Here is a 25,892-nt window from a genome sequence, read left to right on the forward strand (position 1 = left end):
ACACACACACACACATACACACTGTGTCTGAGTGACTGGATGCTGAGGGAGAGAAACGTTTAAGATCAACGAGAGGGGGAAAAAAAAAAAAAAAGGAGCAGTGCAGAGCCACAGACGGCTCCTTTCTTCTGCAGACAGCAAAGGACCCGTGGAGCTCTGCAGCTGATCGGGACGCGCTCACCTGACGCGGGGACGGGGACGGAATAAAGACCCTTTACCGGAGGACTAAACCAACCCACATTAGAACATCTGTGGAACTGTCATTTTTGTGGATATTATGTAAAAAAAAAAAAAAAAAAAAAAAAAAGACCGGTCCAGCTGGCCAGCACGGCTCCATTCAAGATTTTTTTTTCCCCGGAGGATTGTCTGTCGTTGAGGGGGAATTGGAGACCGTTTGCATACTAATCAGGTTTGGAGGGGATATCCAGAGCGTACATCCAGAGCCGCGGAGTGGATCAGATGAATGTAAGTGACAGCTCCTTTTATTCTCATCCTCTCTGTTCACTAATGCATCTGATCAGTACGGAATGAAGGTAGAGAATTCTGGCTTCTGGTTCTCCGTATAGAGGGGTGCACCCTGCATCTGCACCTTGCATGGTTGAGCTGGTAGCTGGTCCCGGCTGTGCTGAGATATGGGGAAACCATGCTAGAGGGGCTACAATAATAGGGGTATTATTCAAAATCAATGGATCATGGTGATGCTGCAGCCCTTATATTGATTATTGATTCCGACCCACAGCCAATCTAGCTAAACAGCCAGGTTGGAAAAGGAAAAAAAGAGGGGAGCCCCTTTCACAATATATGCTGAACATGAAAGGGAGGTTAGTCTAGTAGGCCAGCACAGGCTTCCTATGTCTAATGGACCTATTTGATGATAGTAAGTCAGTGGTTTCCTCCTCAGGGTTTTCAAAGTTTTACACTTTGATTTGGAGGGAGTACAGAACCAGTTGAAGGGAAACACCATTAAGCGCACAAAGCGGGCCAGCACACTTTGGACTATTTCCTGAGGAGACCAACTGATGTGACAGTGAAGAGATTTAAAAAGACTGTGAGGCGTCACTATTGGAGAGAATTTGAAGTAGCCTTCTGTTGTGCACTTAAGACCATAAGCTTCAGCAGAGCATGCTCTGTTGATGATGGTGTGGTTTCCACTTTTCTGTGTGATTTATGAAAACAGAACCAAAAAAAACCCACAGAGGGACTATCTCAGTAGACAATAAAGACTGTATAGCACGTTAAACCTACAAAAATAACAAGTCCAAGAGGATTTCAGGTAGTTTTAATATCCAGCAAATATATTCTGACACAATTGAAATACTTTTTAAACATTAAGTGTATTTATAGCAGCCAGTTCTGTCTATATATGTTTACATGGCCAAAAGCTAAAAATGGGAACCCAGGGGCATATTTAAGTACCTAACCACAGTAGTTATTCCAGTCATATCTTGTGTCTGCTCGCATCCACAGCCCCTGATTTTCTGCTTTATGGAGGGATGCGGATCTTTGCATTATTACACTATCCACTTACATGGTCTCATGTGCTCCAGCTCTGCAGCATACTGGCCTCAGCCTCTGGTGTGCACACAACCAGTAAGACTTTGGTTTCTTGCAGAGCGACAAGGCATGCAGCAAAACATTTTCTAACAGGAACCATATGGATATCTGTTGGTGCGGCTGCAACCGAGTGGAGCTTATGTTTGTGCAAACAACTTATATTTACTCACATCAGCTGCTTAGATGGGCTCATATACAGAAGCAGAGACTTTACAATAGTGGCAATTAAACATTTCTGGAGAGTTTGGTAATATCTTGATTCTGGCAGTCATAGTGTAGATTTTTAAAGGATACAATTATGAAAGGAGGGATAACAAGTTTGAGCCTAGACCATCATTTAATGTGTTCTTGGGGTGGCAGTTGTGAGTGAGTTGTCCACTTTGAGGACTAAACATCCTTGTGAAATTTTTTTTATTCATCGTTTTATTCGTCCTCTATTTAATTAACTGTGATAATTTATGTTACTCTTTTTACTTCCTGTCTATCTCAAACTGTCTACAACAAGCGAAGTGTGTCAAGGCAGAGAGGTCTATTCATTCAGTTAAGTGTCAAGTCTTTTTGTAGAGCTTATCAACAAAGTAAACAGTCAGCTGTTTACCTTGCACTTGATGTTGTTCTGGGCAGCAGGATGGATGAGCATGATACTGACTCTGCCAGGGTCAGGGGATTTTCATCAGGGCTCTGTTCAAAACACATTCACTCGTAAGACAACAGCATCTGTTGAAAGACTTTATATAAAAAATTGGGGGGAAGGGTGACTGAATAGCAACCACAACCCTCCAACCCCCATTCCCGAAATTGTATATAGGATTATTTGGGGTGCATGTTGGCAGCGACGTGAAATCTAACTTGGCTTGGTTCCTACATCTTATTCTACTACTTGTAATGTGATAATACTACATTGGAATCATGCTGACATACAGGCCAATATTGATAAATCTCTGTTTAATGTTGTATTCAATGTTGCCTTTTTGCAGGAGGAAATATAATACCATCACCCACAGTCTTTATGGTTTTTGTTTACTCTAATGGAATTACTTTAGGGAATGTCCAAGTTGAGGCTTTATTCTTCTGCAAATATCAAGTAATCTTGAGAGTTTACTTTAAACTCTGGTCATATACAGTGTAATCAAACTGAGGATTCGCCACCCACATTGTCACTGAAATCCTGCTCGTACTCTCAAAACCCACATAAGAAGAAAATGTCATCTTTTTGAGTCAAGTTTCATTATAAGCATCATTTTTTTTTTTAGAACTCTGAATGTCTGAAAACAATAACCTGATGAAGGTCTACGCACCGAAACGTCGTGACTAAAATACATTTATACGCAAGTGAAGAAGCCAGTGTGCAGGAGTTTTTGTTCTATATAACTCTGAATGTCTGAATTGTTAATAAGAACACAAAGTCACCAGGCGTACCATATTGCAGAGAAAACTGTAGCGAGTGAAAGGTTTTGTGCAATATCTGTTTCAGCTCATCAACTCAAATCATGGAGTGCTGCCAGCACAGAAAGAGAGTGAGGGGAAAAACCAGAAAGCATCTTCCCACCCAAATGTTGCAGCTCAAACAAAAATCTGTCTGATTGTATTCCAGAACTGTTTTTTCCTAGGTTTGTTTTTTTGTGCATGGGAAATCAGCGCCTCAGTATAAATATCGGAAAATGACTCATAAGGTCTGTGTTGGTGTCTCTATTTACATCTAAGACCACCGTTTTTAGACAGAACATGAACCAAGATTCAATTTTGAGGGGATTTCATGTAATTTATGTTTATTAGGCAGCATGTGAACTTTAACTAGTGTTATGCTGCAGTATTGCAAGGTGGAGTTGGTTCCATTTCCTTAAAAGCCACTTCTGTTTGCATCAGCCATCCACAGGAGGGCCAGGCAGTTATAAATAGCTTTAGTAGTAGAGTCACAAAATAAGATTCCCATTGATAAGGAATCCCCTTTGCTGATTGCTCCACATTTCATTAACTTTACCCTCAGGGCCTATTAGTTGCCATGGCAGCTACAATCGCCAAGTCTGCCATCTTGCTGTGATTACAGCCGAGAAATTTAATTACACTATTGTAAAATTTGAGCTGTGTGTGTGCTTACATGCAGAGAAAGTGCTTCCCAAATTCACATTGTAATTTAAATGCGGCCGTATCAGGTCGGTTTTAATGAGCTCTCCTTTAAGTATCTCGATGCATTAGTGGAATTTCTTCAATGAGTATCAAAGATTGGACAAATATAAAAGCATCAGGCTGTAATTTCATAATTTAATATTGGCTAGCCACCCAGTGGACTGAGGCTTATTTTCTTACAGTGTACTGTAGTCTCCCCACTGGGGAAATACAGATCTAACCTTCCTACTAACAGTATGAAGACCCATCTATCTGCTGCTCTGGAGAAGATATTACTGTACGACTGCCTCAACCAATCAAAGGAAATGACTGGACTCTCCCTTCAGACACAGAGTGATTGACTAGCTGGAGTTTTCAGATGGTGCAATTCCATTTTTGTTTGTTCTGAGGCCCAGTTATGAAGTAACCGCCATTATTCATGGTCTGGTCAGCTGAATGGGAAGGACTACAGACACTGGCTAAATTAAAAAAAGTAAAAAATCTTCCCAGTGCAGAGTAGTAGGTGCTGTCTGCACAGCTATGGAAAGACTGCTTTTGGACGAGTTCCACTATCCTTTCAAATTACCAAGTTTCAAACCTCTCGACTTGCTACATTATAATCTTCAAATTTGAAAACAGACGTTGATCCAAACTGGCCAGCGTAGCAAGACCAGGCCTTTAGATTCAGATCTGGGATAATGACTGCTGGAATTGGGTTGTTAGATTCCTGGAGGAAGCTGCAGATGGAAGTCTTCTAAGGCTTGGTTTTGTCTCGAGTTTCCCCATCCTGCGTTTCTCTGCCGTGGGTTGGAAAAGTGACGCTGGCTCCCGAGTGCCAAATGTGTGGCCTTTGGATTGAACTGTGTTGTTGATGGAGAAATCTCATTTGGGTGAAACTAATGACTATTTCCATTACACTCAATCTCTCAATTATTATTTTGAAAATAGCAGTTGTTTGTCCTTTTTTGCTTGAGAAATGTTTTAATTGTTAATTTGATGTCTGTCCCCTATTTGATTAATTGACTAGCTGTTGCAGAGCTGTATCCTAGTGTGTTCTATCAGATGCCAGCAGAGACATTCCTTCTCGGATCTCTTTATCGATTTTTCCCCATTGAGGAAACGACTTATGCAGGCATGTGTGTGCAGTAAATGCACACATGTTTCTGAATGAAGTGATGTATTAATTTCATTAGTCACATGAAGAGATGAATGTGGGAATTGCTCTGGGCGAAGATGAATGAAACGTAGTAACTGCTGCCCATCTGGGGGCATGATGGATGAGAAGTGTCTAAGCTCTGAGGCAAGAACCGAGAGAGGAAGAGAGAGCATGTCTGTGCAGAGCTTCATGTGTTTTTAATGAAGTAAGTGAGATGATCTTAGCTTCTGGTACATCAAACATTTGCACCGAGCTGAGAACTGCATGTAGGGCACCGCAGCTCAGGTAGTCCAACGTGTTGTGCAAGTAAAGGGATTCAGAGACTGGATATGTGCAGGTAGTGCGAGGCAAAAGGAGGAGAAAGAAAAAGTTGGCTAGAGAAGAAATAACCTAGAGATTGAAAGCAGTGGCCTTTTATGAAGATCAAAAACGTTATTCTGTGATATTTGTCATTGATTCAGTCATGAAGTAAAGATTTTCATTTGGAGCCTCAAACTCATCAATCACATGATTTCATTGCATCATTATTAACTGATGCCCTGCGACAGACTGGCGACCTGTCCAGGGTGAACCCTGCCTTCGCCCATTGACAGCTGAGATCGGCTCCAGCACCCCTGCGACCCTTAACTGGATAAGCAGGTTACGGAAAATGGATGGATGGATGGATGGATTATTAACTGATGAGTATTGATATCTGTTTAACTCTGTAGAGCAAATTAAAACAAAGACAGACAGACTTATTTCCCAGGCTTACCACAAGAAACATAATGTAGTAACGTGATACAAGGGCATTCTCTTGGAGAACAGCTGTCGGCGCGCCACTAACCCGAGAGTTGAAGGAGATTTTATTAGTTAATATGCTAAGTCAATGATACATATTCTGAGCAGGAGATGTGTAATTATGGATTTTAATAGTTTTCATTTATGTCAACCTAAGAACTAAAGTCCTAGTCCTTCCCAGTTAATAGCATCTCTCTTAGGAAGATACCCTCCTCCTTTCACACTAAAAAGTTTTGCTCTGTTAGCTGGCAAACTCTTCAACAAAACTTTTTATCACTTTGATTAATGTTTATGTGTTTTCTGATACAATAACATAACCTCATACGACTTTCTGCCTTAGGCCATGCCACTGATTATTTCATCGGGTGGAATGTGGAAAAAGATTAAAGTGTGTGCCTGCCTGTGTGTGTGTGTGTGTGTGTGTGTGTGTGTGTGTGTGTGTGTGTGTGTGTGTGTGTGTGTGTGTGTGTGTGTGTGTGTGTGTGTGTGTGTGTGTGTGTGTGTGTGTGTGTGTGTGTGTGTGTTTAAGTTACAAGATGGGTCTTCGGTTTCCCTTCTCCTGATCCTGTTTTGGCTATAAACTGAGTGTTTTGACTTTTAACTTTCCTCTGTTTGTTCATTAACAAATGCTGTGATTACTCCGTTAACAATACATTCATTTCAGAGTTTTAGTTTTTTGAATTATGGCTGGGTTAAGGTTAGGGTAAAGGTACAGGTCAGGCATTTAATGTTAGGATGACCCTACAGCGAATTAAAGTAGGTTAAGTGTGTGTGGGTACCAGCACTACACAATCATGCACATCATTCAAACAAATTATTGGCAAATGTTTCAAACAAAACTTTAATGAACTCCAGAGTGGTTAGTGTTGATTTGCATTTCATTCACATCACATTAGTATCTGAATGTTATGATTTGCCATGCATAAACAGACAACACTTACACTGTCTAATAATACTCTTCTAATACTTAAAAATAACAAAACACCTGAAATAACTAGCTAATAAATAACCAAAACTGTGTGTGTGCAATTCATACTACAGACTTGTAGCACAATGATCAGCCAAATGAAGCCGTGAAGTGCTTGTTGGTGCATTTTAAAGTATTTAACTTAAGGTTATTTATCTCACTTTCACAGATGAGGTAATGATGTTTGACAGAGAGTCAAGGCCTTGGTTCAGCTCGAAAACTTGCCCTGTTGGGATATTAAACATACTCTGATTGGGAGGGGCGATGATTGCTGGTAGAGGGCAGCTGCTGCTTCACCTTCAGGAATAACCGGCCATGTAAATCATTTTATTTTTACTTTTTATTACCCTGCTGACCATGTAGGCCCACTCTTTGTTTTGTATTTTATCTACTCTTTGAATTTCCATCCACTTTCGCCATTTTTCTTTTCAAAGGAATAGTCACACACACATACACACACACACACACACACACACACACACACACACACACACACACACACACACACACACACACACACACACACACACACACACACACACACACACACACACACACACACACACACACACTTTCATCCGAGAAGCAAAACTCACTGCACATTTACTTGGCAGTGTGGCCTTGAAGGTTGAGGGGTAAGTGAATCACCTCCGGCTGTGTTTTCACTTGCTCCTTGGCTTCACTGACAGTCCAGAGGGTACATTATTTATGTGGGTGCGTGTGAGGCTGCATGCATGTGTGTGATTCAGCACTCACTCAAACTATGGTTAACTCCTTCTTCTCGTTTCTGTCTCTGTCACTGTGGAAATGTTCTTTTTTTAAGGAAACCTAACTCAGAATCAAACTTTTCCTCTGTACTTCCACTTCTACCTCTGCTCCCTCCATCGCTGACTGTGTTGTTCTCTTTCTCCTTCTTGCCTGGCGGGCAGTAAAATCTAGGACGTTTTGTCACAGGGGAGCTAGTGCAGTTTGTAAGTGTGTGTGACTGTATTCCAGCTTGACATCTTCTTTGTGGGTAAATAAACAAATCTGAGTCATCACACCAGCTTTGAATTGTCATGCTGCAGCTGCAGAGTCTTCTGCAGTTATTTCTACCAACTATTATCCCCATGGAGTTAAGTTAGTATGATAGTGAGAAATGCAAAGATATAAGTACAACATGCCTATTTTAAGATTCTGACGTAGCAGCACGGTGAATTGAGACTTATTTGAAGACATTAACCAGAAATTACTTTTAAAAGTGCTTTACTACAGAATAAATTTGTCAAATATGGCTTAATACATGTTGATGGTTTTCATGATTGGTAAGATTTGGGATGCAACATACAACAAGAATGGGTTTTATTGAATAATATCTTAAATATCACTGACCCGCACATATGACTGAGTATAAAACAAAACTTAAACAAAAAGTCAGCACATTAACCTTGTTTCCATTGCATCGTTTGACATCCAAATGAGAGCATGGAGCCAAACCATAAAAAATATCTCACTCTCCAAATAGCTTTGGATCGGAACAAAAATAAAAATCACACGCAAGCAACATTCAATTCCTTCGAGCGGTGATTCCAGTCAGTGATGTGCTTTTAACAGCAGTAATTCCAGCAGGTCGGAAGTCTTTGACTATGTGGTGACCTATTCTTTGTATTTCTTATATACTGTGCCACGTTACGGAGCTCCGTTCTTGACTCACACGTTAAAAACAGTCCAAATCAAAACTCAAAAACTGATTCCATTGCCGTCATCTGATCGATTTATTGACACTTTCAACAAACTTAACAAAAACATAATAAGTCTAACGTGAGGTCAATGACTGTACTGATGCCCCGTTCTACACAAAGGAAAAACAAAAAGCCGAGATTCGGTCCCACCCTTTCCTCTTATCACAGCTGATCATCATCAGATTGATAACAATAGTTCAAAAAAAGAATTTTTCAGAATACGAGTTTCACATCCATTCATAAGTCAAAAGGATATATTTAGATCACCTAAATATATAAGCAAATTGAAAGAAAATAATTTGTAATCAAAACAAAAGATATGGTTCTGACCATCGACTCCAATCTCTTAAAGAACTGAAGACAAACTGAACTGATGAAAACAAAGTCTGGACTTTAGCCTTAAACTCTGTCTCAGTAGGCTCCTGGCAGAGAGGCTCGCTCTCTCGCTGTGAACCGACTCGTCTCTGTGATGACGTGTTCCCCCTCTGCAGACCCACTGATGTCACTGACATGGACATTTATGTAGGAAATAAGTAATGAAATAAAAACTCTAGAGCAACATTTCATGGATAGAATTAAAACCAAAAGTTTTCACAGTCTTGGTAAACCGGGAACAATGTTACAGCTTGGTTCCTCAGTACTTGAGTTTGAAATCACTACTGACTTAGATAAGAGAAATTAAGAAACAAATTGAAAAAAAAAAAGATTAGTCTTGAAAAAATCGATGTATCAAAAGTCTTGTGATGATACGGTACCTCAACTGGATGAAATCTGAACTTCAGATCAGTCATACCGACTTCTCTGTCACGTTCCCTTTTACAATATGTATTTGTCACTCTGTATCAGATCAACCAATCAAGCTCAGAGTAACCAAGGAATTGGTCCTCACTTCATCATGATTAATTCAAACGTACTCACTTAGATTCTGCCAGTCTCCACAAACCAGATACGTAGGTTCCGTTTCACAGGTTGTAAGAGCTTTTATGGCTGCAGGCTTCCCATGGGTGAGGTAACCTGCTTGTATGATACAGTCACAAACTCTCTCACTACATAGTATAATTAATATTAACTGTGCTGTGGTGCAGCAGATGCATGTATATTTCAGTGTGTGTGTGTAACTGTCCAGACAGTGGACGTCTGGCTGTCTGTGAGGCTGGTGCTAAGATACTTAAGATTCTGTTTTTAATAGTGGGCTATGGAAATAAATTGAAACTGATATCCACCTTTAGTGTAATCCTGAATGGAGGAGAAAGTAAAAGTGGAACTGAGGAAGCATTGGTATATGTGCATAGAAGGGGGCACACACACTCACACACCAATGCTCACAGTGCTGGTGACAGCTGGGGTTGGTAATGGGACGTCTATATCCAGAAATCCGGGGAAAGGCGATTCAAAGGGGGGACAGGGGTCATAGTTGTCGTCCCCCTAAACACACACACAACCCAAACGACATGAAAACTGAGAAGCAAAGCATTCCTCCATCCTCCCCCCCCCCCCCCCACCAGACTCTCAACCCTCTGTCCTTCATCTCACAGAGCTATTTACCGCTGCAGCCTGTTTCACTACAACCAGGTCTAACCTTTCATTCTCAGTAATTTAAAGTGTTGGTGTTGCTCTAGCCACTCTGTAATTGTACACTTGTCGAGAATTGTCAAGTGTTTTTTACGCTTTTAAATGGCGAAAAACGACAACTATCTAATGTCTTAACACACATGTATGCAATTGCATTTCAGATCTGTACTTGGCTTTGAAAGCCTTTCCCTTTATTCTTTCCCCTGGTTTGACTTTTACCGTCAATCCCAGGACCATACCAATGTTTGTTGTGGGTGGCACAGAAGCAGTTTCAGGGCTCAATGTGTGGCTGCCAACTATCTAGAGCCAATGCCAGACCTCTAAACCGCTGAGGAACTAGCTGAATGCAATCCTGAGCTGTTCCATCAAAGCACAAGAAACATGGCTGAGATAGAGGCGGTATGGAGTGGCCGTTTTTTACTTGGAACTTCGTGACTTTTGGTCCTGTTTAGCTTGGCCCGCGGATTGCAATGGCGTGCCCTACTCGATCTGCTAAATCCATTAAAGGGGACGGACGGACGGAGGGAAGGAGGAGGGACGGACATGGGAGGGATAGGGAGATAGGGAGGCCTGTTTAGAACTGGCACTGCCTGAGGGAAAAAATCAGAGATACTACAGTGTGAACACTCTCACACGCATCCCTATACACATACTGTACTACTTTAAATGGTTACATCCTATAGAAAACACTATGGTTTTCTATTATATGGCAACAGCACTTTAGAGTGGAGGCCCATGTATTTGAGGCTTTGAGGCTTACGCACACCAGAGGCAGATTATGGGGTCGCAATGCCAGATAAAATGTGGCTGAGACTGCGTGGAGCCCTCCGGGTCTGCCCTGTCTGTCAATGTGGTCGCACAGAGATGATGTCACTGTTCGCATGCACATGTGTTGTGCAGGCGTAGAAAGACGCAGACGTAGAAAGACCAATGCAACCAGACGGACGGTTGAAGCTTGTTGTGCTATTGTTGTATTTGATTCATTTTTTTAATACATACAAACGTAATTGATCATCATTAGCATAATCCTATAAAGAGTGCCACTAGAGGGAGTGAATTAGGTGGCTGTCTTTTCCACCAGCCATCTGTTCTGCCAGTAGCCTTTCAGCATGAGCTACATTTCAGCCCTTGCTCTCTCTTTCCCTCATCAGCTTGTGTTTTTCACTGTAAACACAAGTGTATTACAGCACACGTCAAAAGGGAGATGATGTCATGCAACGACTGCTCATTGACAGTGACAGATTGCAGCCATGCGATTTGTTCATCAATATAACCTTTCATTGACACATAACTGAAGCAGTGGTAGAGAGGATGTGAAAAAACACTCACACACACACACACACACACACACACACACACACACATACATTCAGTAATACTCCCTCTATGACTTTCCTTTTCTCAATCATGAGTTTCTCCTACACAGCTCAGTGGTCCCTTAAGACAATAAGGCAGTCAGGCCAAAGCAAACTATAATTACCCCTCAGAATGTAACTTGTTCTATTATGTCCTAAATCGACTCTTTCCTGTTCTCTTGTTCTTTTTCTTTGTCCTCCCTGGTGTTCTCAATGGCTGCATTATGGTACTTCAGGGTATCATGGGTTCATTTCATCACAGCGGTGACGCTAAATGCTCTGAGTTTCCCTCACAGCAGCAGAAAGGTTTCTTTTCATCATCACACCCCTATTTGTCTCTCTGCGACCTTCACTTTTTTCTATTTTCCTCCTTAGTCAAGACAGACAGTCCCAAAAACACAAACACTCCCACCACTTTGACACACCGCATATACAACAAAAGAAAGGCGTGTATGCTTGCTCAGCTCAGCTTCCCTCTTTGGGGAGGGGTGAAGCAACTGTCCAGAGCAGCCGTCTGGACCAGATGTAGGGATCAGTGACCGCACCAGAGGGACCAGTATCAGTGTCTCTCTCCATGTCCCAGTGGAACTATAGACTTTATTAATCTCTCCTCCTTGGAGGCCTCATAAACTACCGCAGGAGGTCAGGGTCGGAAGAAAGACTGGTGGGATGGATGATTGCAGGGGATTCATTAGATATTAAATAATGTTTTTTTATTTGCTCTATATATTATGCAAAAGTCTTTCAGGAACCCTGTAAATCGAAAATGAATTACAGAGTTGTATTTGCTCAATAGCATGGGATCTGAGGGATGATTTGCATTACTCATGCAGACAAAAATTAGTTTTACCCAAAACATATTTTTTGGACTAAAGCCATGATTAGAAACGAAAAAGAAACTCACCATATTAAGCTAAAAGACAAGCAAATATTTCAAATTGATTATGATGATTGATATGGCGAATCTACTCCTACTGCTGAGTGTAACCTCACTCCAATGAACTATTGTCTATTAAAAAAAGAAGCCGTTTCTCTTCCTTTGATAGTATATGGAATAGCAGTCAGCCTTACAATCGGCCTGGAGGAAGGTCAGTCTAAGGTCTTTTTGTATTTGTCAGCGTGAATGCTTCAATTCAACGTATGTGCAGAAACTGCAGCCGGCAGCAAGCTGGCTTTCTCTCTAGAGGTGGAAGGCATTCCTAAAGTTAACTGTCCAGACTATACATGCACTGTGGGAGTGATTGTAGTGGTGAATTTGGCTGGCCAGCAAAGGCCAATAACCTCCATTGACAACGAGCGTACTGTCTGCTATTGGACCTTTTTTCCTCCATCACACATTTATAGAAATTATGATTTGTACCGAACATTAGCTAATAGAGGCAGGATTCATTCACATTCCAGAGGGTTTAGGTGTTCAATGTAGAAGATTGTTAAAGCAGCATCCCTCTGGTCTCTTGGGTTTAATGAATGAGTTATGTTCGGCCTGGATGGCCCTCCTCATTGCAGGATGTTTTCAAGAGTTACACGCTCAATAAATCTTCCCTTGTAAATACGAGAGAAACATGCATAAACAGTTGGTCTCATTTTGAACATAATCTAAATATTTGTGGACCTCATCAAGGGGTAAAATGAACGTTTAACTCGTGAGAGACTAGAGTGGCCATGCAGGTTAGATTTGTACTTCCAGAATTTTATGTCAGATTGCAAAAGTATGTGTGTCAAACCTGGGTCAAACAGAATTTGCAAATAATTAATGGTGTTTGTTTTAATTTGCTGGAAGCACCAGATGGTTGGTTTGCTGTAGGATAACTCAGTGTCAGGTGAGTTTGAGATAGCCCTTAAGCTCTTGTGATTGCCTTTCATTCTGTCAATGTGCCAACTGATGAGGCAAATCCCCTCTTCTGACACACCAGGAACATAAAGAATTTTTGAGAAAAAAGTGTTTGACCCTGAACTGATGCATGCCTTTGTACACAGCTACAATACGTGTATCTGTTCATGATTAGATTCAGCTATGATAAGACTGATATAGCATTAGCATGAGGAGGATATTATCTTTATGGATTTGTGCATGATTTAGAGTTCAGGGAACATAGAAGCTAAGCTTACAGACTTAAATGGCTGCTTCTCCACATAAAGGCAGCCATAGACTTACTTTCCCATGCATTCCATGTATTTTTAAGTGTGTGTGTGTGTGTGTGTGTGTGTGTGTGTGTGTGTGTGTGTGTGTGTGTGTGTGTGTGTGTGTGTGTGTGTGTGTGTGTGTGTGTGTGTGTGTGTGTGTGTGTGTGTGTGTGTGTGTGTGTGTGTGTGTGTGTGTAAGCATTTTCTATCATAAAAATTAAAATCTTGCAAAGGACCTTGGTGCCCATTTCAGGTTCTTAGATGTGTTTTCTCTTGGGATTTCACTGCGTGACCGCTCTAGACACTTTAAAATGTTCTCACCCAGCGAATAAAACTTGTTATCCTTCAGATAAATATAGTTTATGATTCTGTCCTCAATGTGGTCCAAGCCAAAGTGGATCCTGGACAGATTTAGACTTCCATTTTCATGCTCTTTCAAATGTTCTTGATCCAGCTGAAGAGTTCTCTCCAAAACTTTTGCATATGTCAATTTAATGGGAGGAGAAGCTCACATTCATGTGTCTTAAATATAGGTTGAGGACTGTGAAAATGTTAACACACTGTCATAAGATACATACTCCACTGTGGAAAAAATGTTTTAATTTTGTGCTAAGTGAATTTTCATGTTTTTAGAGAATGAATATGGCTGTTCAATTGTTCAATTCACACATAAAATATATCGTTACTTGAAGAAATACATATTTTCTCTGGCTGATTTTTCTCTTTCTCTCTTTTTCTTTTGCCTAGGTGTAGCAGATCCCAACCATGCCGATAACAAGTAAAGGGTCAAGACGGAGGGCTTGGGTCAGCGGGCCCTGTGTGTGTTCAAGTCTCTGGCGACGAAAGCCACTCTTTTATTTATGCATCCTCCTTCTTCTTATTCAGTCTACAACTGTCCTCGGAGCACTGGAGCTCCAGCTGGATGAGGAGCAGCCGGCTGGGACCATCGTAGGTGACATCAGCGCTGGGTTACCGCCCGGTGAAATTGGGGGTCTTTACTTCATCTCGGACCATGAGGGCACAGGCGTTAACAGCGATCTCAACATCGACGAAACCACAGGCATCATTACCACCGCCCGCTCTCTGGACCGCGAGCAAAGGGACCACTATAGCTTCATCGCCGTGACAATGACAGGAGTCACAATTGAGGTGTCGATCACCGTCAACGACATCAACGACCATGCACCTGTGTTCCCCAAAAAGAAAGCTGCTCTTAAGATCCCTGAGCACACCGCAGTGGGGACAAGGTTTTCCCTGGAGCCTGCGACAGATGCAGACAGGGACCAGCTGACCACTCAAGGCTACGCTATTCGAGAGGGCAACGTAGGCCAGGCGTTCAGACTTGAGACCAAGAGAGCTGCTAACAAGGTGCTGTATCTGGACCTGGTGGTCAATGGACCTCTGGACAGGGAGAAACGCTCATTGTACACCATGGTCCTGGAGGCCTTTGATGGGGGCTCACCCAGAAAGATGGGATCCATGACCCTGGAAGTGACTGTGACGGACATCAACGACCACGCGCCGGTCTTCAATCAGACCAGATACCACGCTATTATCTCTGAAAGTCTCCCACAAGGCAGCAGCATCCTACAGGTTAGCTCAAGTCTTGTCAGTGTTCGGATAGTTAGTCAATACTTCATAACGGTTCTTTTGTCTGTAAATCCACATGGTTCAGGTCATTTTAATTTCAAAGACTTTCTCATCTTTTCAGGTGTTTGCAACAGATGAGGATGAGGGCGATAATGGTATGGTTCTTTATGAAATCAACCGGCGTCAGAGTGACCCAGATCGCTCCTTTGTCATGGATATGAAGTCTGGGGTCATCACCTTGAATAGGCCCCTGGATTATGAACTGAAGAGGGTTCATGAGCTGGTGGTCCAGGCCAGGGATAACGCCAGCCACCCTGAGGTAATTGCTTTATGATTATATTCATAACAGTGCTTTAAGCATAAAGACCCGTTAATGATGACAGGTAATATATTGTTTTATATTATATGTATTAATAAATGGACATTGTTACCTGGATTTTTGTTCAATTGATTGCTCACTCCAACACTGAAAAATAAAAGTAACATGAATATTGCCCGTTTTCTCAGGTGACCAATGCGTTTGTGACCATTCATGTCCGTGACTACAATGACAACCAGCCCACCATGACCATCATCTTCCTCAGTGAGGACGGCTCTCCGAGGATCTCCGAAGGGGCCCAACCAGGCCAGTACGTTGCTCGGATATCCGTCACAGACCCAGACTACGGAGAGTATGCCAACGTGAATGTGTCCCTTGAGGGGGGTGATGGGAAGTTTGCTCTCACAACCAAGGACAGCATCATCTACCTGATATATATTGACCAGGTCTTGGACCGAGAGGAACGGGATTCTTATGACCTGAGAGTTATGGCCACAGACTCCGGCACACCTCCCCTCAGGGCGGAGTCATCGTTCACCATTCAGGTGACCGATGTGAATGACAACCCCCCTCTGTTTGACCAGCAGGCCTACAGACAGACTATACCTGAGGTTGTCTATCCTGGCTCCTTTGTTCTCCAAGTTACCGCCAGGGACAAGGACCAGGGCCCCAATGGGGATGTACGATATAGCCTCCTCAAGGGCAAAAACTCTCACTCTGATTGGTTTTCCATTGACCCGGTCACTGGGATCATTACCACAGCGAAGGCTCTGGATTTTGAAACAGAGCCGGCACCTAGTGTGACCGTTGTTGCTACAGATAGCGGCCGGCCGCCATTGTCATCCACAGCAAAGGTGGACATTGTGCTACAGGATGTTAATGATAACACACCTGTATTCTCCAGCAACTTATACAATGCCTCCATCAAGGAGAACACCCCAGCTGGGACCTGCTTCTTAGAGGTAAGAGAACACCCTGAAGAAGATTTCTCTGCAGCCTTCTTTCCCTCTCAATCTTTTTTATCCCCCTCTCTTTTACTCTGCTCTTCTTTATTTTGTAAGAGACCTGCCGTTTTTTAATACTCATAGTGCTATGTCTCGCACCATGTTGGCCACAACAATGTCGTTCTACTTATGCAGCCAAAAACAAGTATTCACTGGCTCCCTTGTCCTCTCATCTCTTTATTCACTCACTCTTTTCACTCACACCCTTCCTGTAAACTCTCTCAGAATACTCCCCCGGAAAAAGCCTGATTTATACATTAATGCAAATTAGTCTGGAAATCAAAGTTATATCTGAAGTGAAAAGCAGTCTCAAAGTTCTATTTCCGAAAAGGATGTTTGCACTTGGAAGCATCGTGATGTGATTCATAAAAAACGAGCTATGGGAGGAGAAGCAAAGCCATTCAGTGTGTAAATTTAAGGGTAAAAAGATTTATAGGAGAAAAAAGAAACGGAGAGAGAAGGGCAGGGAGGCAGACTTCACCTGCATTCCTGAACCGAGTGTGAGGAGATTTACTCTGTGCTGCTATGTCCTCTCTCTCACCTCGTATGGTTGCCATGGTAACCAAGCCATCAGCGTAGGGTGAGCCCTTGGTATCTCGAGGCAGCTCGGCTGTCTTGCTTTTATCTTGATTCCAGCAGGTCTTATGTATAAAGGAGGACTTCTCTGGAGAAATGAAAAAAAAGGATGACTGTCTGTTTGTCTTCCAGCATGGTCTTAACTTGGCATCAAGCACCGTTTAGCCAAACTGTTTTTACAGGTTGGTTTTACCCTTCTGCCGTGAAGAGGTTGACATTTGAAGATTTCTGCTTCTCAGCATTTCCAAAAGGGCCTGCTGCTAAAACTGAAACATGCAGTGGCTCTAACAAAAGGTTTTAGACCCCAAATTATACCAGGGGAACTGAAATTAGATAAAGTTGAATTTCACATTCTTTCAGGTTCATATACCAAGTATTTGGAAAGGGTAACTAGTTGGGATTCTTTGGAAACTGGCATATGGGCCTGCTGGGACAGCAGATGAGGAAAGTAAGGGAATGTAATGAAGAGGAGGGATATGAGATGCAGATTAATTAAAAAGGAAAAAGAGAGATGGAATAACCTGTGGAAGGATTTTGAAAAGAAAAAAGCAATACTTATACAGCCAACCTGATTTATTTCCGAGTTGTCTTTACAATCACAGATACAGCATGTCCATTGCTGAATTATAAAACCCCTATAATTTGCTCCTAATTTAGATGCTCTGTTGAATTATTTTATCCCTCAACCCACTGAATGAACCCCCTGGACCTCGACTCAAGTTGCTGCAACAGTTCAACAGTTAGCCGTTTCTCTAATCCTAGCCTGCAGTTATTCTGGCAGTAGGTGCAGGCATAATCCCACGCCAGACACCACGGGTGGTTTTGATGCCAAAGTGAGTGAATAAGGCTTGAATTGCTCATTCCGGCACGTTCCTCAAGGTTTGCTCGAAACCGAGCCAAGAATCCAGGCGCGAGTCCTCCCACAGGGGCTGCGATTTGCAAGATAATGGTAGTTTGAGTAAACTATTTTTCTGGGCCAATGGAATATGTGGCCACTCAGATAGGACACACGCACGCAAATGATGTTATACCTGACATCATACCCTAATGGATGTCGTTCCAGATCTGTTCTGTATTTTCTCCTTTTGCCTGCCAACCAGCTGTCGAGATTGTGGAGCATTTGGTATTTTACTCTGTCAAGAAAGTGACAGAGTGAAGAATTGGGTCAGATGGTCCAGAAGACCCAGTTTACATTTTTGTGTGATGTTGTTTGGCACCGGCAATCAAGTTGTGAGGGTTCGTCACGTTCCTACAAAGTCGAGGCGAAGGCAGAATGTTCTCACAATTGAACCATTATTTATAACAGATAACAATCACATCACTGTTTAACTTTCGGAATTATTATACTGGACTTGCTGGCTTGGTTTTAAATTGTGTAAAAATACGGGAAAATAAGCAAATGTTTCATATCTAAACAAGGAAATATGTTAACAGAAGAAGTGTTTCGTGGAGCAAGACACATACACATATAAGGTAAGGGATAGTTTTTCTTCTCCTTTCTGTCTGTCTTCTTCTAAACTTTTTTCTTTCACATTCTCTCGATTTCAGTTTTTCTTATCTATTTGCTCTGTTCTTCTTTTTTGGTATCTTTATCATGATGCCTCTTTTGATTTCTGTCATTCTCCCCTCACCAATACACACACATACAAGCAGCAATAGTGTGTAGGAAGTTTTCTTATCAGTTGGGCTACTAAAGCAATCTGTAATGTGCTGCACTGTTTATGTAGCCGCGACACAAAGGAGTTATTTATTTCTTGGTTTCCCTGCTTTCCTCTTCCCCCGCTTCCTTAAAGTATTTCCCAGGCAGGAGAGGTTATGGTGCCTCAGTGTGTGTGTGTGTGTGTGTGTGTGTGTGTGTGTGTGTGTGTGTGTGTGTGTGTGTGTGTGTGTGTGTGTGTGTGTGTGTGTGTGTGTGTGTGTGTGTGTGTGTGTTGTGTGTGTGTTGTGTTTGTATGCACGTCCATCTGATTCATGTTCATATCCTGAGAAGGTAAGGGTCATGAGAACAGCAAGAATTGTGAACTGGTGATGAAAAGTGACAAGCGTATTTTAGAGTGAAGCATTTTCATTGTTTAAAAACTCTTATTCACATGCAAATGTTGCTGGAATCATCTGATCTGTGTGGGGCCTGTTTGAATGCCTGTGAGTTGATCAGGTTATTTTCCTTTTTTTCATGTTTTTTAGAGACAAAGGGTATTTCCCTACTGGGTGGGTTGTGCCTTGTAGAGTTTCTGTCAAATCCAATGACATGCTCACATCTTGCATGTCCTGACCGTTTGGTAACCACTGTTGATCTCACAAGCAATGAAATGCATACTCTTGTCAAGCCTCAAATGCAGTAACAACATACATCAACAGATGAGATGCCAGCATAAAAAAACATTGATTTAAGAACACTGAAAACTCAGTTCAACTCAAAATAAATAATAGTACAAATGAAATAAAAGGGCCCTAGCAAAGAAATAATCAAATAGTTGAGAAAGCTGAGAACGAGACGGAAAAACAGAAAGATAAAGTTTGTGTGTGTGTACATCTACATATAAGCATTCCTGTATGTCAGATCTGTGTTTGTGTACTTGTATACACTTTTGAAGCCAGTAACTCACTTTCAGCAGGTGATGCATCGCCCCTGGGATGTTCCACCATGTGGTTTCCTGGTCAAGCCTGTTAAACAACACTTAATCATCTCAACAGAGGCCCAGATGTGCTCTGCAGGGAGATGTACAAACCTGTAGAGAATAGCTTGCTTGCATTGCTGTACAACAGTATAATGGTACTGCACTGCTTGTTGATGGATTCAAATTTGACACCGTGCTTTAAAAATGAATCATTATCAGAATCAAAAAGAAATAAGGCGATGAAATAAGGTTAATGATGATTAAAACCTTGAATCCATGCTGGAGGCCCATGGAGGCTGCACATTTATTTACGCCCCCCAGTACAAAATGCTGGACAGAATGAGAAACATACTGTTATTTTGTTATTTATACGTTGCTAGCACTGGAGGTAAAATTTTATTCAGAGGGATTATCTCTTAAGGAAAATTAATATGCCCCTGATTATGATATAGCTGGCAAAGAAAATGACATTCTGACCTGAGACTAATGCAAGAGTGGTTCTGGAATGTCCATAATAGAAATGGTCCATCCTCTGGGGAGCATAGATGTCCTAAGTACATGTATTTACAATCTTACCATTAAATAACAGCTGCCCACTGCAAATTTCTATGTAAATCTGGGTATTTGAGATGCTTTGCCACTCACCGAACAGCTTGTCAAGGGGAACTTATGTCGGCAATTTCATTCTCACCAGTCAAGCGTGGCCAAATCTTGCTGTAGACTACATTTTTTTTTTAGCAGACAGACATATTATCTCACCTACAGAGCAGACCTTGTGGGTAGTCAGGTAAAACAAGAAGGGAGAGTCACACAAGAACATGTGAGTGTGAGTGTGAGTGTAGTGTGAAGGTGACAGAAATAGAGCAAAAACATATAGGAAAGGAGACAGGTTTCTTTTGACAGGTGGAGCTAGTCCCCCTGAACTTCCCGCTAAACCACTTAAACAAACACAGCACGTCGGCCTGTCAAAGCAATCAGCAATTTTTGGTGTGAAGTCCAAAGTCTGGAACCCTGTGGCTAAAGTCTGTATGGCTCTATAAGGAAATACTAATCATATTTTAAACATATACACAGGCATGCACACTGAGACTAATCACATTTGATCAACCAATAGACCCAGAGACATTTGTTGACGCACTGAAAGCAGAAAGGTGTTCTTCTTAAGCTTCCTGTAGAACTGGACCAGTCTCCTGCTGGTGTCGCACTGAATCTGAGCCCTGCCAGACCAGAGACCAAACCATTGCTTCCATTTTGAGCTTTCACACTCTCCTCAAGCCCAGACTTACAATACACACTCTTGAAAATGTGAGGGGGGGTGTCTTCCTTCAATGCTTGTTCTCAAACAGTGGCAGCTGTGCTTTAATACGGCCGCGCTCTGTTGAAACTTTATCTTGTGTGTTTTAATTAATCTGTCAGTGTGTTTAATTTGCTAGCATCAATAGCTGCGTTTAAAAAAAAGGCTGCAGGTTGGAACAATCGCTTGTCAACACATGCCTGGGTTGCATCTAACAGGTGATCAGCGCTGACAAATGGTCGGGTTAACACGCAAACAGACACCACGATCGAAAAATTTGGTGAATCGTTTCATGCTGTTAACAGCTGTCCCGTGTTCTGACACACTTACTTTCTCTCTCTCTCTGGTTCTGTATTTCTGTCTCTGTCTCCTGCTCTCTCCCGCCGACTCGCACGTCTCTCAGCTGCCAGCGATGTTGACAGGATGTGTGTGATGAGGGATCAGGATGGTGTGTCTGCCATGCGAACTATTCTCATATCATCCATCAACACTTACTGTGAATTCATCACCTGTTTGCTACTGGAAGCTAAACAGCCATGAATGAAATCCATCTTGGTTTTACGCTCATGTCCTAAACTTTCTCCATGATGAGGTGGGCTTTATTTGTTAACTGTATGATGGTTATGCCCGTCTTAAAAGAACAGATGGTCTGAATATATCAGTGTTTTTGCATCCACCTGGATGCAAGGATGAACTGATTAGAATTTAGTGCTTAAATGTCACTGACCTCACAAAATATGGGGCCATAACTCAAGAATACTTACCTCAAGTAACCACAGGTGTGGAATCTACCGTGACTGAAAGTCTTTTATCACATAGGTGCAATCTATAACAGTTTTTGAAATGTTCCTTTATTTTGTGGAGGCAACAGTTCAAAGCCTAGATTCTCTTATCAGAGAGATTTAATTTTTTGGAACAGCATTTTTCAGCTCTTTGGTGGGTGTTGGATTCTGGCCCGAGTTGGATAAATCATTCTTTTGTCTTTCTTTTTCCCCCTCAGAAGCAGTAGTTTTGTTCCATATCACTAGCCATTGGCATATGCTGTGTTTTAACCCTATCAGAGGGTTCATTCATGTGTGATCTGAGTGGCCGATGCCTCTGTGGCAAGGATAGCCTCATGCCTCATTAAGCCCAATACTCCGTACCATATGGCAGTGAGGGGTTTTCCTCTCTCACTCTCTTTCATTCTGTCGCTCTCTAGCCTGACTGGTTTTATTCCATTTCTTCATCTCATCTGTTAGTGAGCATCTCAATTTCCATTCTTTCTTTGTTTTTTTCTTAACTTTTTACCTCATGTCTCACAGGCTTTTACCCCTTCTGACTCCTGTACTGGGCTCAACTTTATCTTTGCCTCCGCTATTTAAAAAGACTCAATCTTTCATGAGCGAGTGAGACTCAAGTATGGAAAGACTTTCTTTCTTTGTCTCTCTCTGCATTAGTGGAACATTTTAAAGATAAGCATTTTAATACTATACAATTAAATGTTTTTAATGTGTCGGTTTTACTTCTTATGGGACTTTTACTTATTTTACTTTTATTATTATAGTTGTTCAGTCTGTGTAATGTCTAAAAAAATGTCATTGACCGTGTCACAATTTCCCACACCTAATGGTGACATATTCAAATAGCTTCTTTTGTCAAACCAAATATCCAAAACCCAAAGATATAATTAAAAGAAGTAAACATTATTGCCTCACATGTGCAAAATGAAATAAGAGTTCCTGAAAAATCTGCAAATCACACTAGCATAAATGAGTTTATTAAAAAGTCTTTAGTGCGGCAAGTTTCTTTCCACAGTCTGAAACTGAAGTGGTGGACACATTCAGATTTAGCGAGAACACAGTCGAGATAGCTCCTCAGTGAAACACACTGATATCAAACATCTGCAGGCACAGGATCCACCATATACAACACAGACAAAACTGAAGCCATTCACACACACATGCACACATTTTCTATCTGTCTCCTCTCTCCAGCCTATCTCTCTATTCCAGCTCTCCTGGGCTGCTTTTGCATTGTGTTTCTTTTCAAACTTATCTGGCGTCCAGACGTCCCCTCTATCTCTGTCTGGGCCTCCATTTTGTGTCAGTCTCATCTCTTATTGGTTCTCACTCCTACACTTGAGTATGAGAGTGAAAGGAACAAACTCACAGGCAAATACACACACACACACACACACACACACACACACACACACACACACACACACACACACACACACACACACACACACACACACACACACACACACACACACACACACACACAGTCACATGATGTGGATTAACACACACTCAAAAAGTGCACACACACACAAACATCACAAGTGAGCTGCAGGTGATCCTTAGGCTTTCCACAGTTCATTCGGTCACACTAATCTAATTTCATGACACATGGAGTTAAGTTGGTGTAAATTAGTATGCTTCCTGTGTTTCTCTAGATTGTATTTGCTTTGGGAGAGGTTCTGCAGTTTGGGACAGCAGGTGGTCGATAAGTTAGGGGTGAAGGGCGGTACAAGCACTTGTTTCCCAGCGTATCAGATTCTGTCATTTTTGCTTCAGAGAGATATACGTGTTAGATTTGAAGTCGCAGTTGGGTGTGACCAAGACATTTCCCTTTGAGCGCAGTGTTTTTTTGTGGCAGTGGGCTAAAAGATATGAATGACTCAAGTTGTTTAATTATTTTGTCTTTGTTGTAATCTTTTGCGTTACTTGAGGACATGACGTGTTTGTGCATTTGTGGGTGTGGTTGTCAGAGCTGTTATCTGGCTGATTCTGCTTCTCTTGTGTTGTGTCTGTCCCAGCTCTCTCCACGCTATTTATTTTCATCTCTGGGGTCAAAGACTGTGCAGCTACATATATTTGTTTTCTCAAATGAATCATCCATTTAATCATCTCACTTGTCCTCTTCGACTTCCTTCTCACCTCAGAAACTCAAACGTGGAGCGATGCTGAGAGAAGCAGAGAGGGAAACATTGGTATTCCAGATCCAGCGTGGCGTTCGCTTTGCCAAAATACACAGTGTTTGTTTTTTTATTAATGGCACCGACTTACAAAAAGCATTTTTATATCCAGTATGGTCTGCATCACGCTTCCAGCTTTCTTTACATCTCCCAGATGCATTACTTTCATGCGTGCACCTCATATTGTCTTTTGTTCGGGATTCAGCTTTTATAAGAATAGTTCTCACCATGAGTTGTCTATTAAAGGTTAGACCAGCACCAGAAAGAATAAAAAAGAAAGTTTCCACTCCGAAGGTGGAATCTTTTACAAGAGAATCTCTTACTACTTCCCACCTTCCCTCTCTACCTTTCACAAATCCACATTTTTCCCTTGTTTTTGTTTGCTGTCTAGTTCCGATGAGCTGTAGTGTACGTGTATTTCCATTGTGGGTCATGGTGCATGTGAGCGAGCATGTGTGTTTGTGGTTGCTGGCTGCGGTGTGTCAAGACAGGGTTGGAAGGACTTCAGGAGTGGAAATAACATTACTGTTTGCATGGGCAACTGCTGTGATTTGTTTCATTGAACTGTACAAACCTTGAGCCGCAGCGGCTGCGGGACAAGGATGAATAAATGAGTGTTGACAATAGATGGATAGGTGATCAGAAAGGGGATGGAAATGTTGGAACAGAACATCAATAGTCAAAATAAAAATAGATTTTGATTGTTAGCTTTTTCTTTATCCCAAACTCCTGTCTCTTTCCTTCATGCAGGATAAGCAGAACACCAATTTAATAAGCAGCCTTGAGATGAGCAATAAACCTATTTTTCCATTTAAATTGACAACCTTTCTTAGTGTGGCTGGACTTTTTAAAAGCAGTGCTTAATGTAGTCTTGTCTATCATTTCTCTATTTGGGCCAAGGTCTATCATTTCAGCACAAATAGCTATAATATCCTTTTGAATGGAAAATCTCTGCAATATAAGGAAAGCTCCACTGACATTAACACTAATAATATACCTATAAATACAAGCCTCTGAGTTTGCCGTTCATCAATAATGGCTTTGATTATTTCTCTAAGCTCTTGAGTTTAAACATTCTTGACAAGGCCTGTGGCTTTTATACTCTGGTCATTTAAAAATTAAGCTTTTGGCAACTTTCAGCTGCTTTCAGGGTGGTCTATCTTTTTCTGACCAACCATACTGTAACTCTTTATAAAGGAAAAGGGATTCTCCATCTCTCCTGTCACTATGCCCTTCAGTATTCTCACCCTGCAATTTGGACAAAGCTCTTGTTAGAACTATGACAGAATTTTTTTTTCATAGCAGCATGTCTTGGAGTCAGATCATGCACAAGGTGTTTGTATTGGAGTCGTGTAAGGAATCTAAGATGAATTTTTTCTGACATGAAACAGTAGTCACTCTGGGTTTTTTAACCTCTAACTGAGTACATTTACAGGCATTTGGCCCGGGCGATAGGTGTTGGCTAAAGTTATGTAAATCATCTGATTTGGCCTGTGTTCTGTCTTGCTGTTGCAAGTGATTTAACTTTTAGAGTAAGGATGTGTCAGATTTAATGTCAATTTAGGAGAACTAACATTTCTGGTGCATGTGGCCCAAATTCAGCTCTGTGGTTTTGGATCAGATTTACTGCGGCCTTACACACCCTGGTGCACAGTTTGCAGTTTAGGAAGTTCTTTCTACTACTTGGAATAAATCTCTTGGTTTTAAAATAACAGAATTCAGCAGTAAAAGTGCTACTAGATGATGTTCTCAAGTCATAGTGTGCAGCCATGAGGACAGGCAGAAGAGATGTAGGTTACTGTTAACCGCTGACAGAGATCAATTGCTGCCACAAGTCTGAGTCGGGATTTTTTGGAGCAATCAGACACTCGGCTCTCTTTGCTTGAAGATGTTGCTGTGCTCCTACGAAAGGCATCAAGAGGGAGTTGCACAAGCCATCTCTAAATGTCAACATCTGGTGTTCTAGCTGCTGTCACTCACCACAGCTTAATGTTCTCACATAATGGCTCAGCAGAGCAGGACTGTTGTGGAAAGTGGGAGCAGTTGGTTGGTGGGAGGATGAAAAGCGATACATTTTTCATTGGATCTGATATCCTACTGATCCATTTTCACACGGAGGAGAAGTGGAATATTTTTTGGTTCCAAGATATGTCTTAATAATGAAGGTAAGGCAAGGATAGGATTTGGTTAGTGA

The 25,892-nt window shown here is 41.7% G+C and overlaps 1 protein-coding gene across 1 annotated transcript in view; it reads left to right on the forward strand.

Annotated features, from left to right (window-relative positions):
* Positions 1-326: 326 nt before the first annotated feature.
* The window catches only part of dchs1b (dachsous cadherin-related 1b), an 80,284-nt gene continuing 54,718 nt past the window's right edge, over positions 327-25,892 (forward strand). The window contains exons 1-4 of the mRNA XM_054625928.1: positions 327-465; positions 14,083-14,928; positions 15,047-15,244; positions 15,433-16,206. Coding sequence (XP_054481903.1) covers positions 14,101-14,928; positions 15,047-15,244; positions 15,433-16,206 — 1,800 coding nt within the window. The 5' untranslated portion in view covers positions 327-465; positions 14,083-14,100. The remainder of the gene's footprint in view (positions 466-14,082; positions 14,929-15,046; positions 15,245-15,432; positions 16,207-25,892) is intronic.

Source organism: Anoplopoma fimbria, chromosome 24, assembly GCF_027596085.1.
Source record: "Anoplopoma fimbria isolate UVic2021 breed Golden Eagle Sablefish chromosome 24, Afim_UVic_2022, whole genome shotgun sequence".
NCBI lineage: Eukaryota > Metazoa > Chordata > Actinopteri > Perciformes > Anoplopomatidae > Anoplopoma > Anoplopoma fimbria.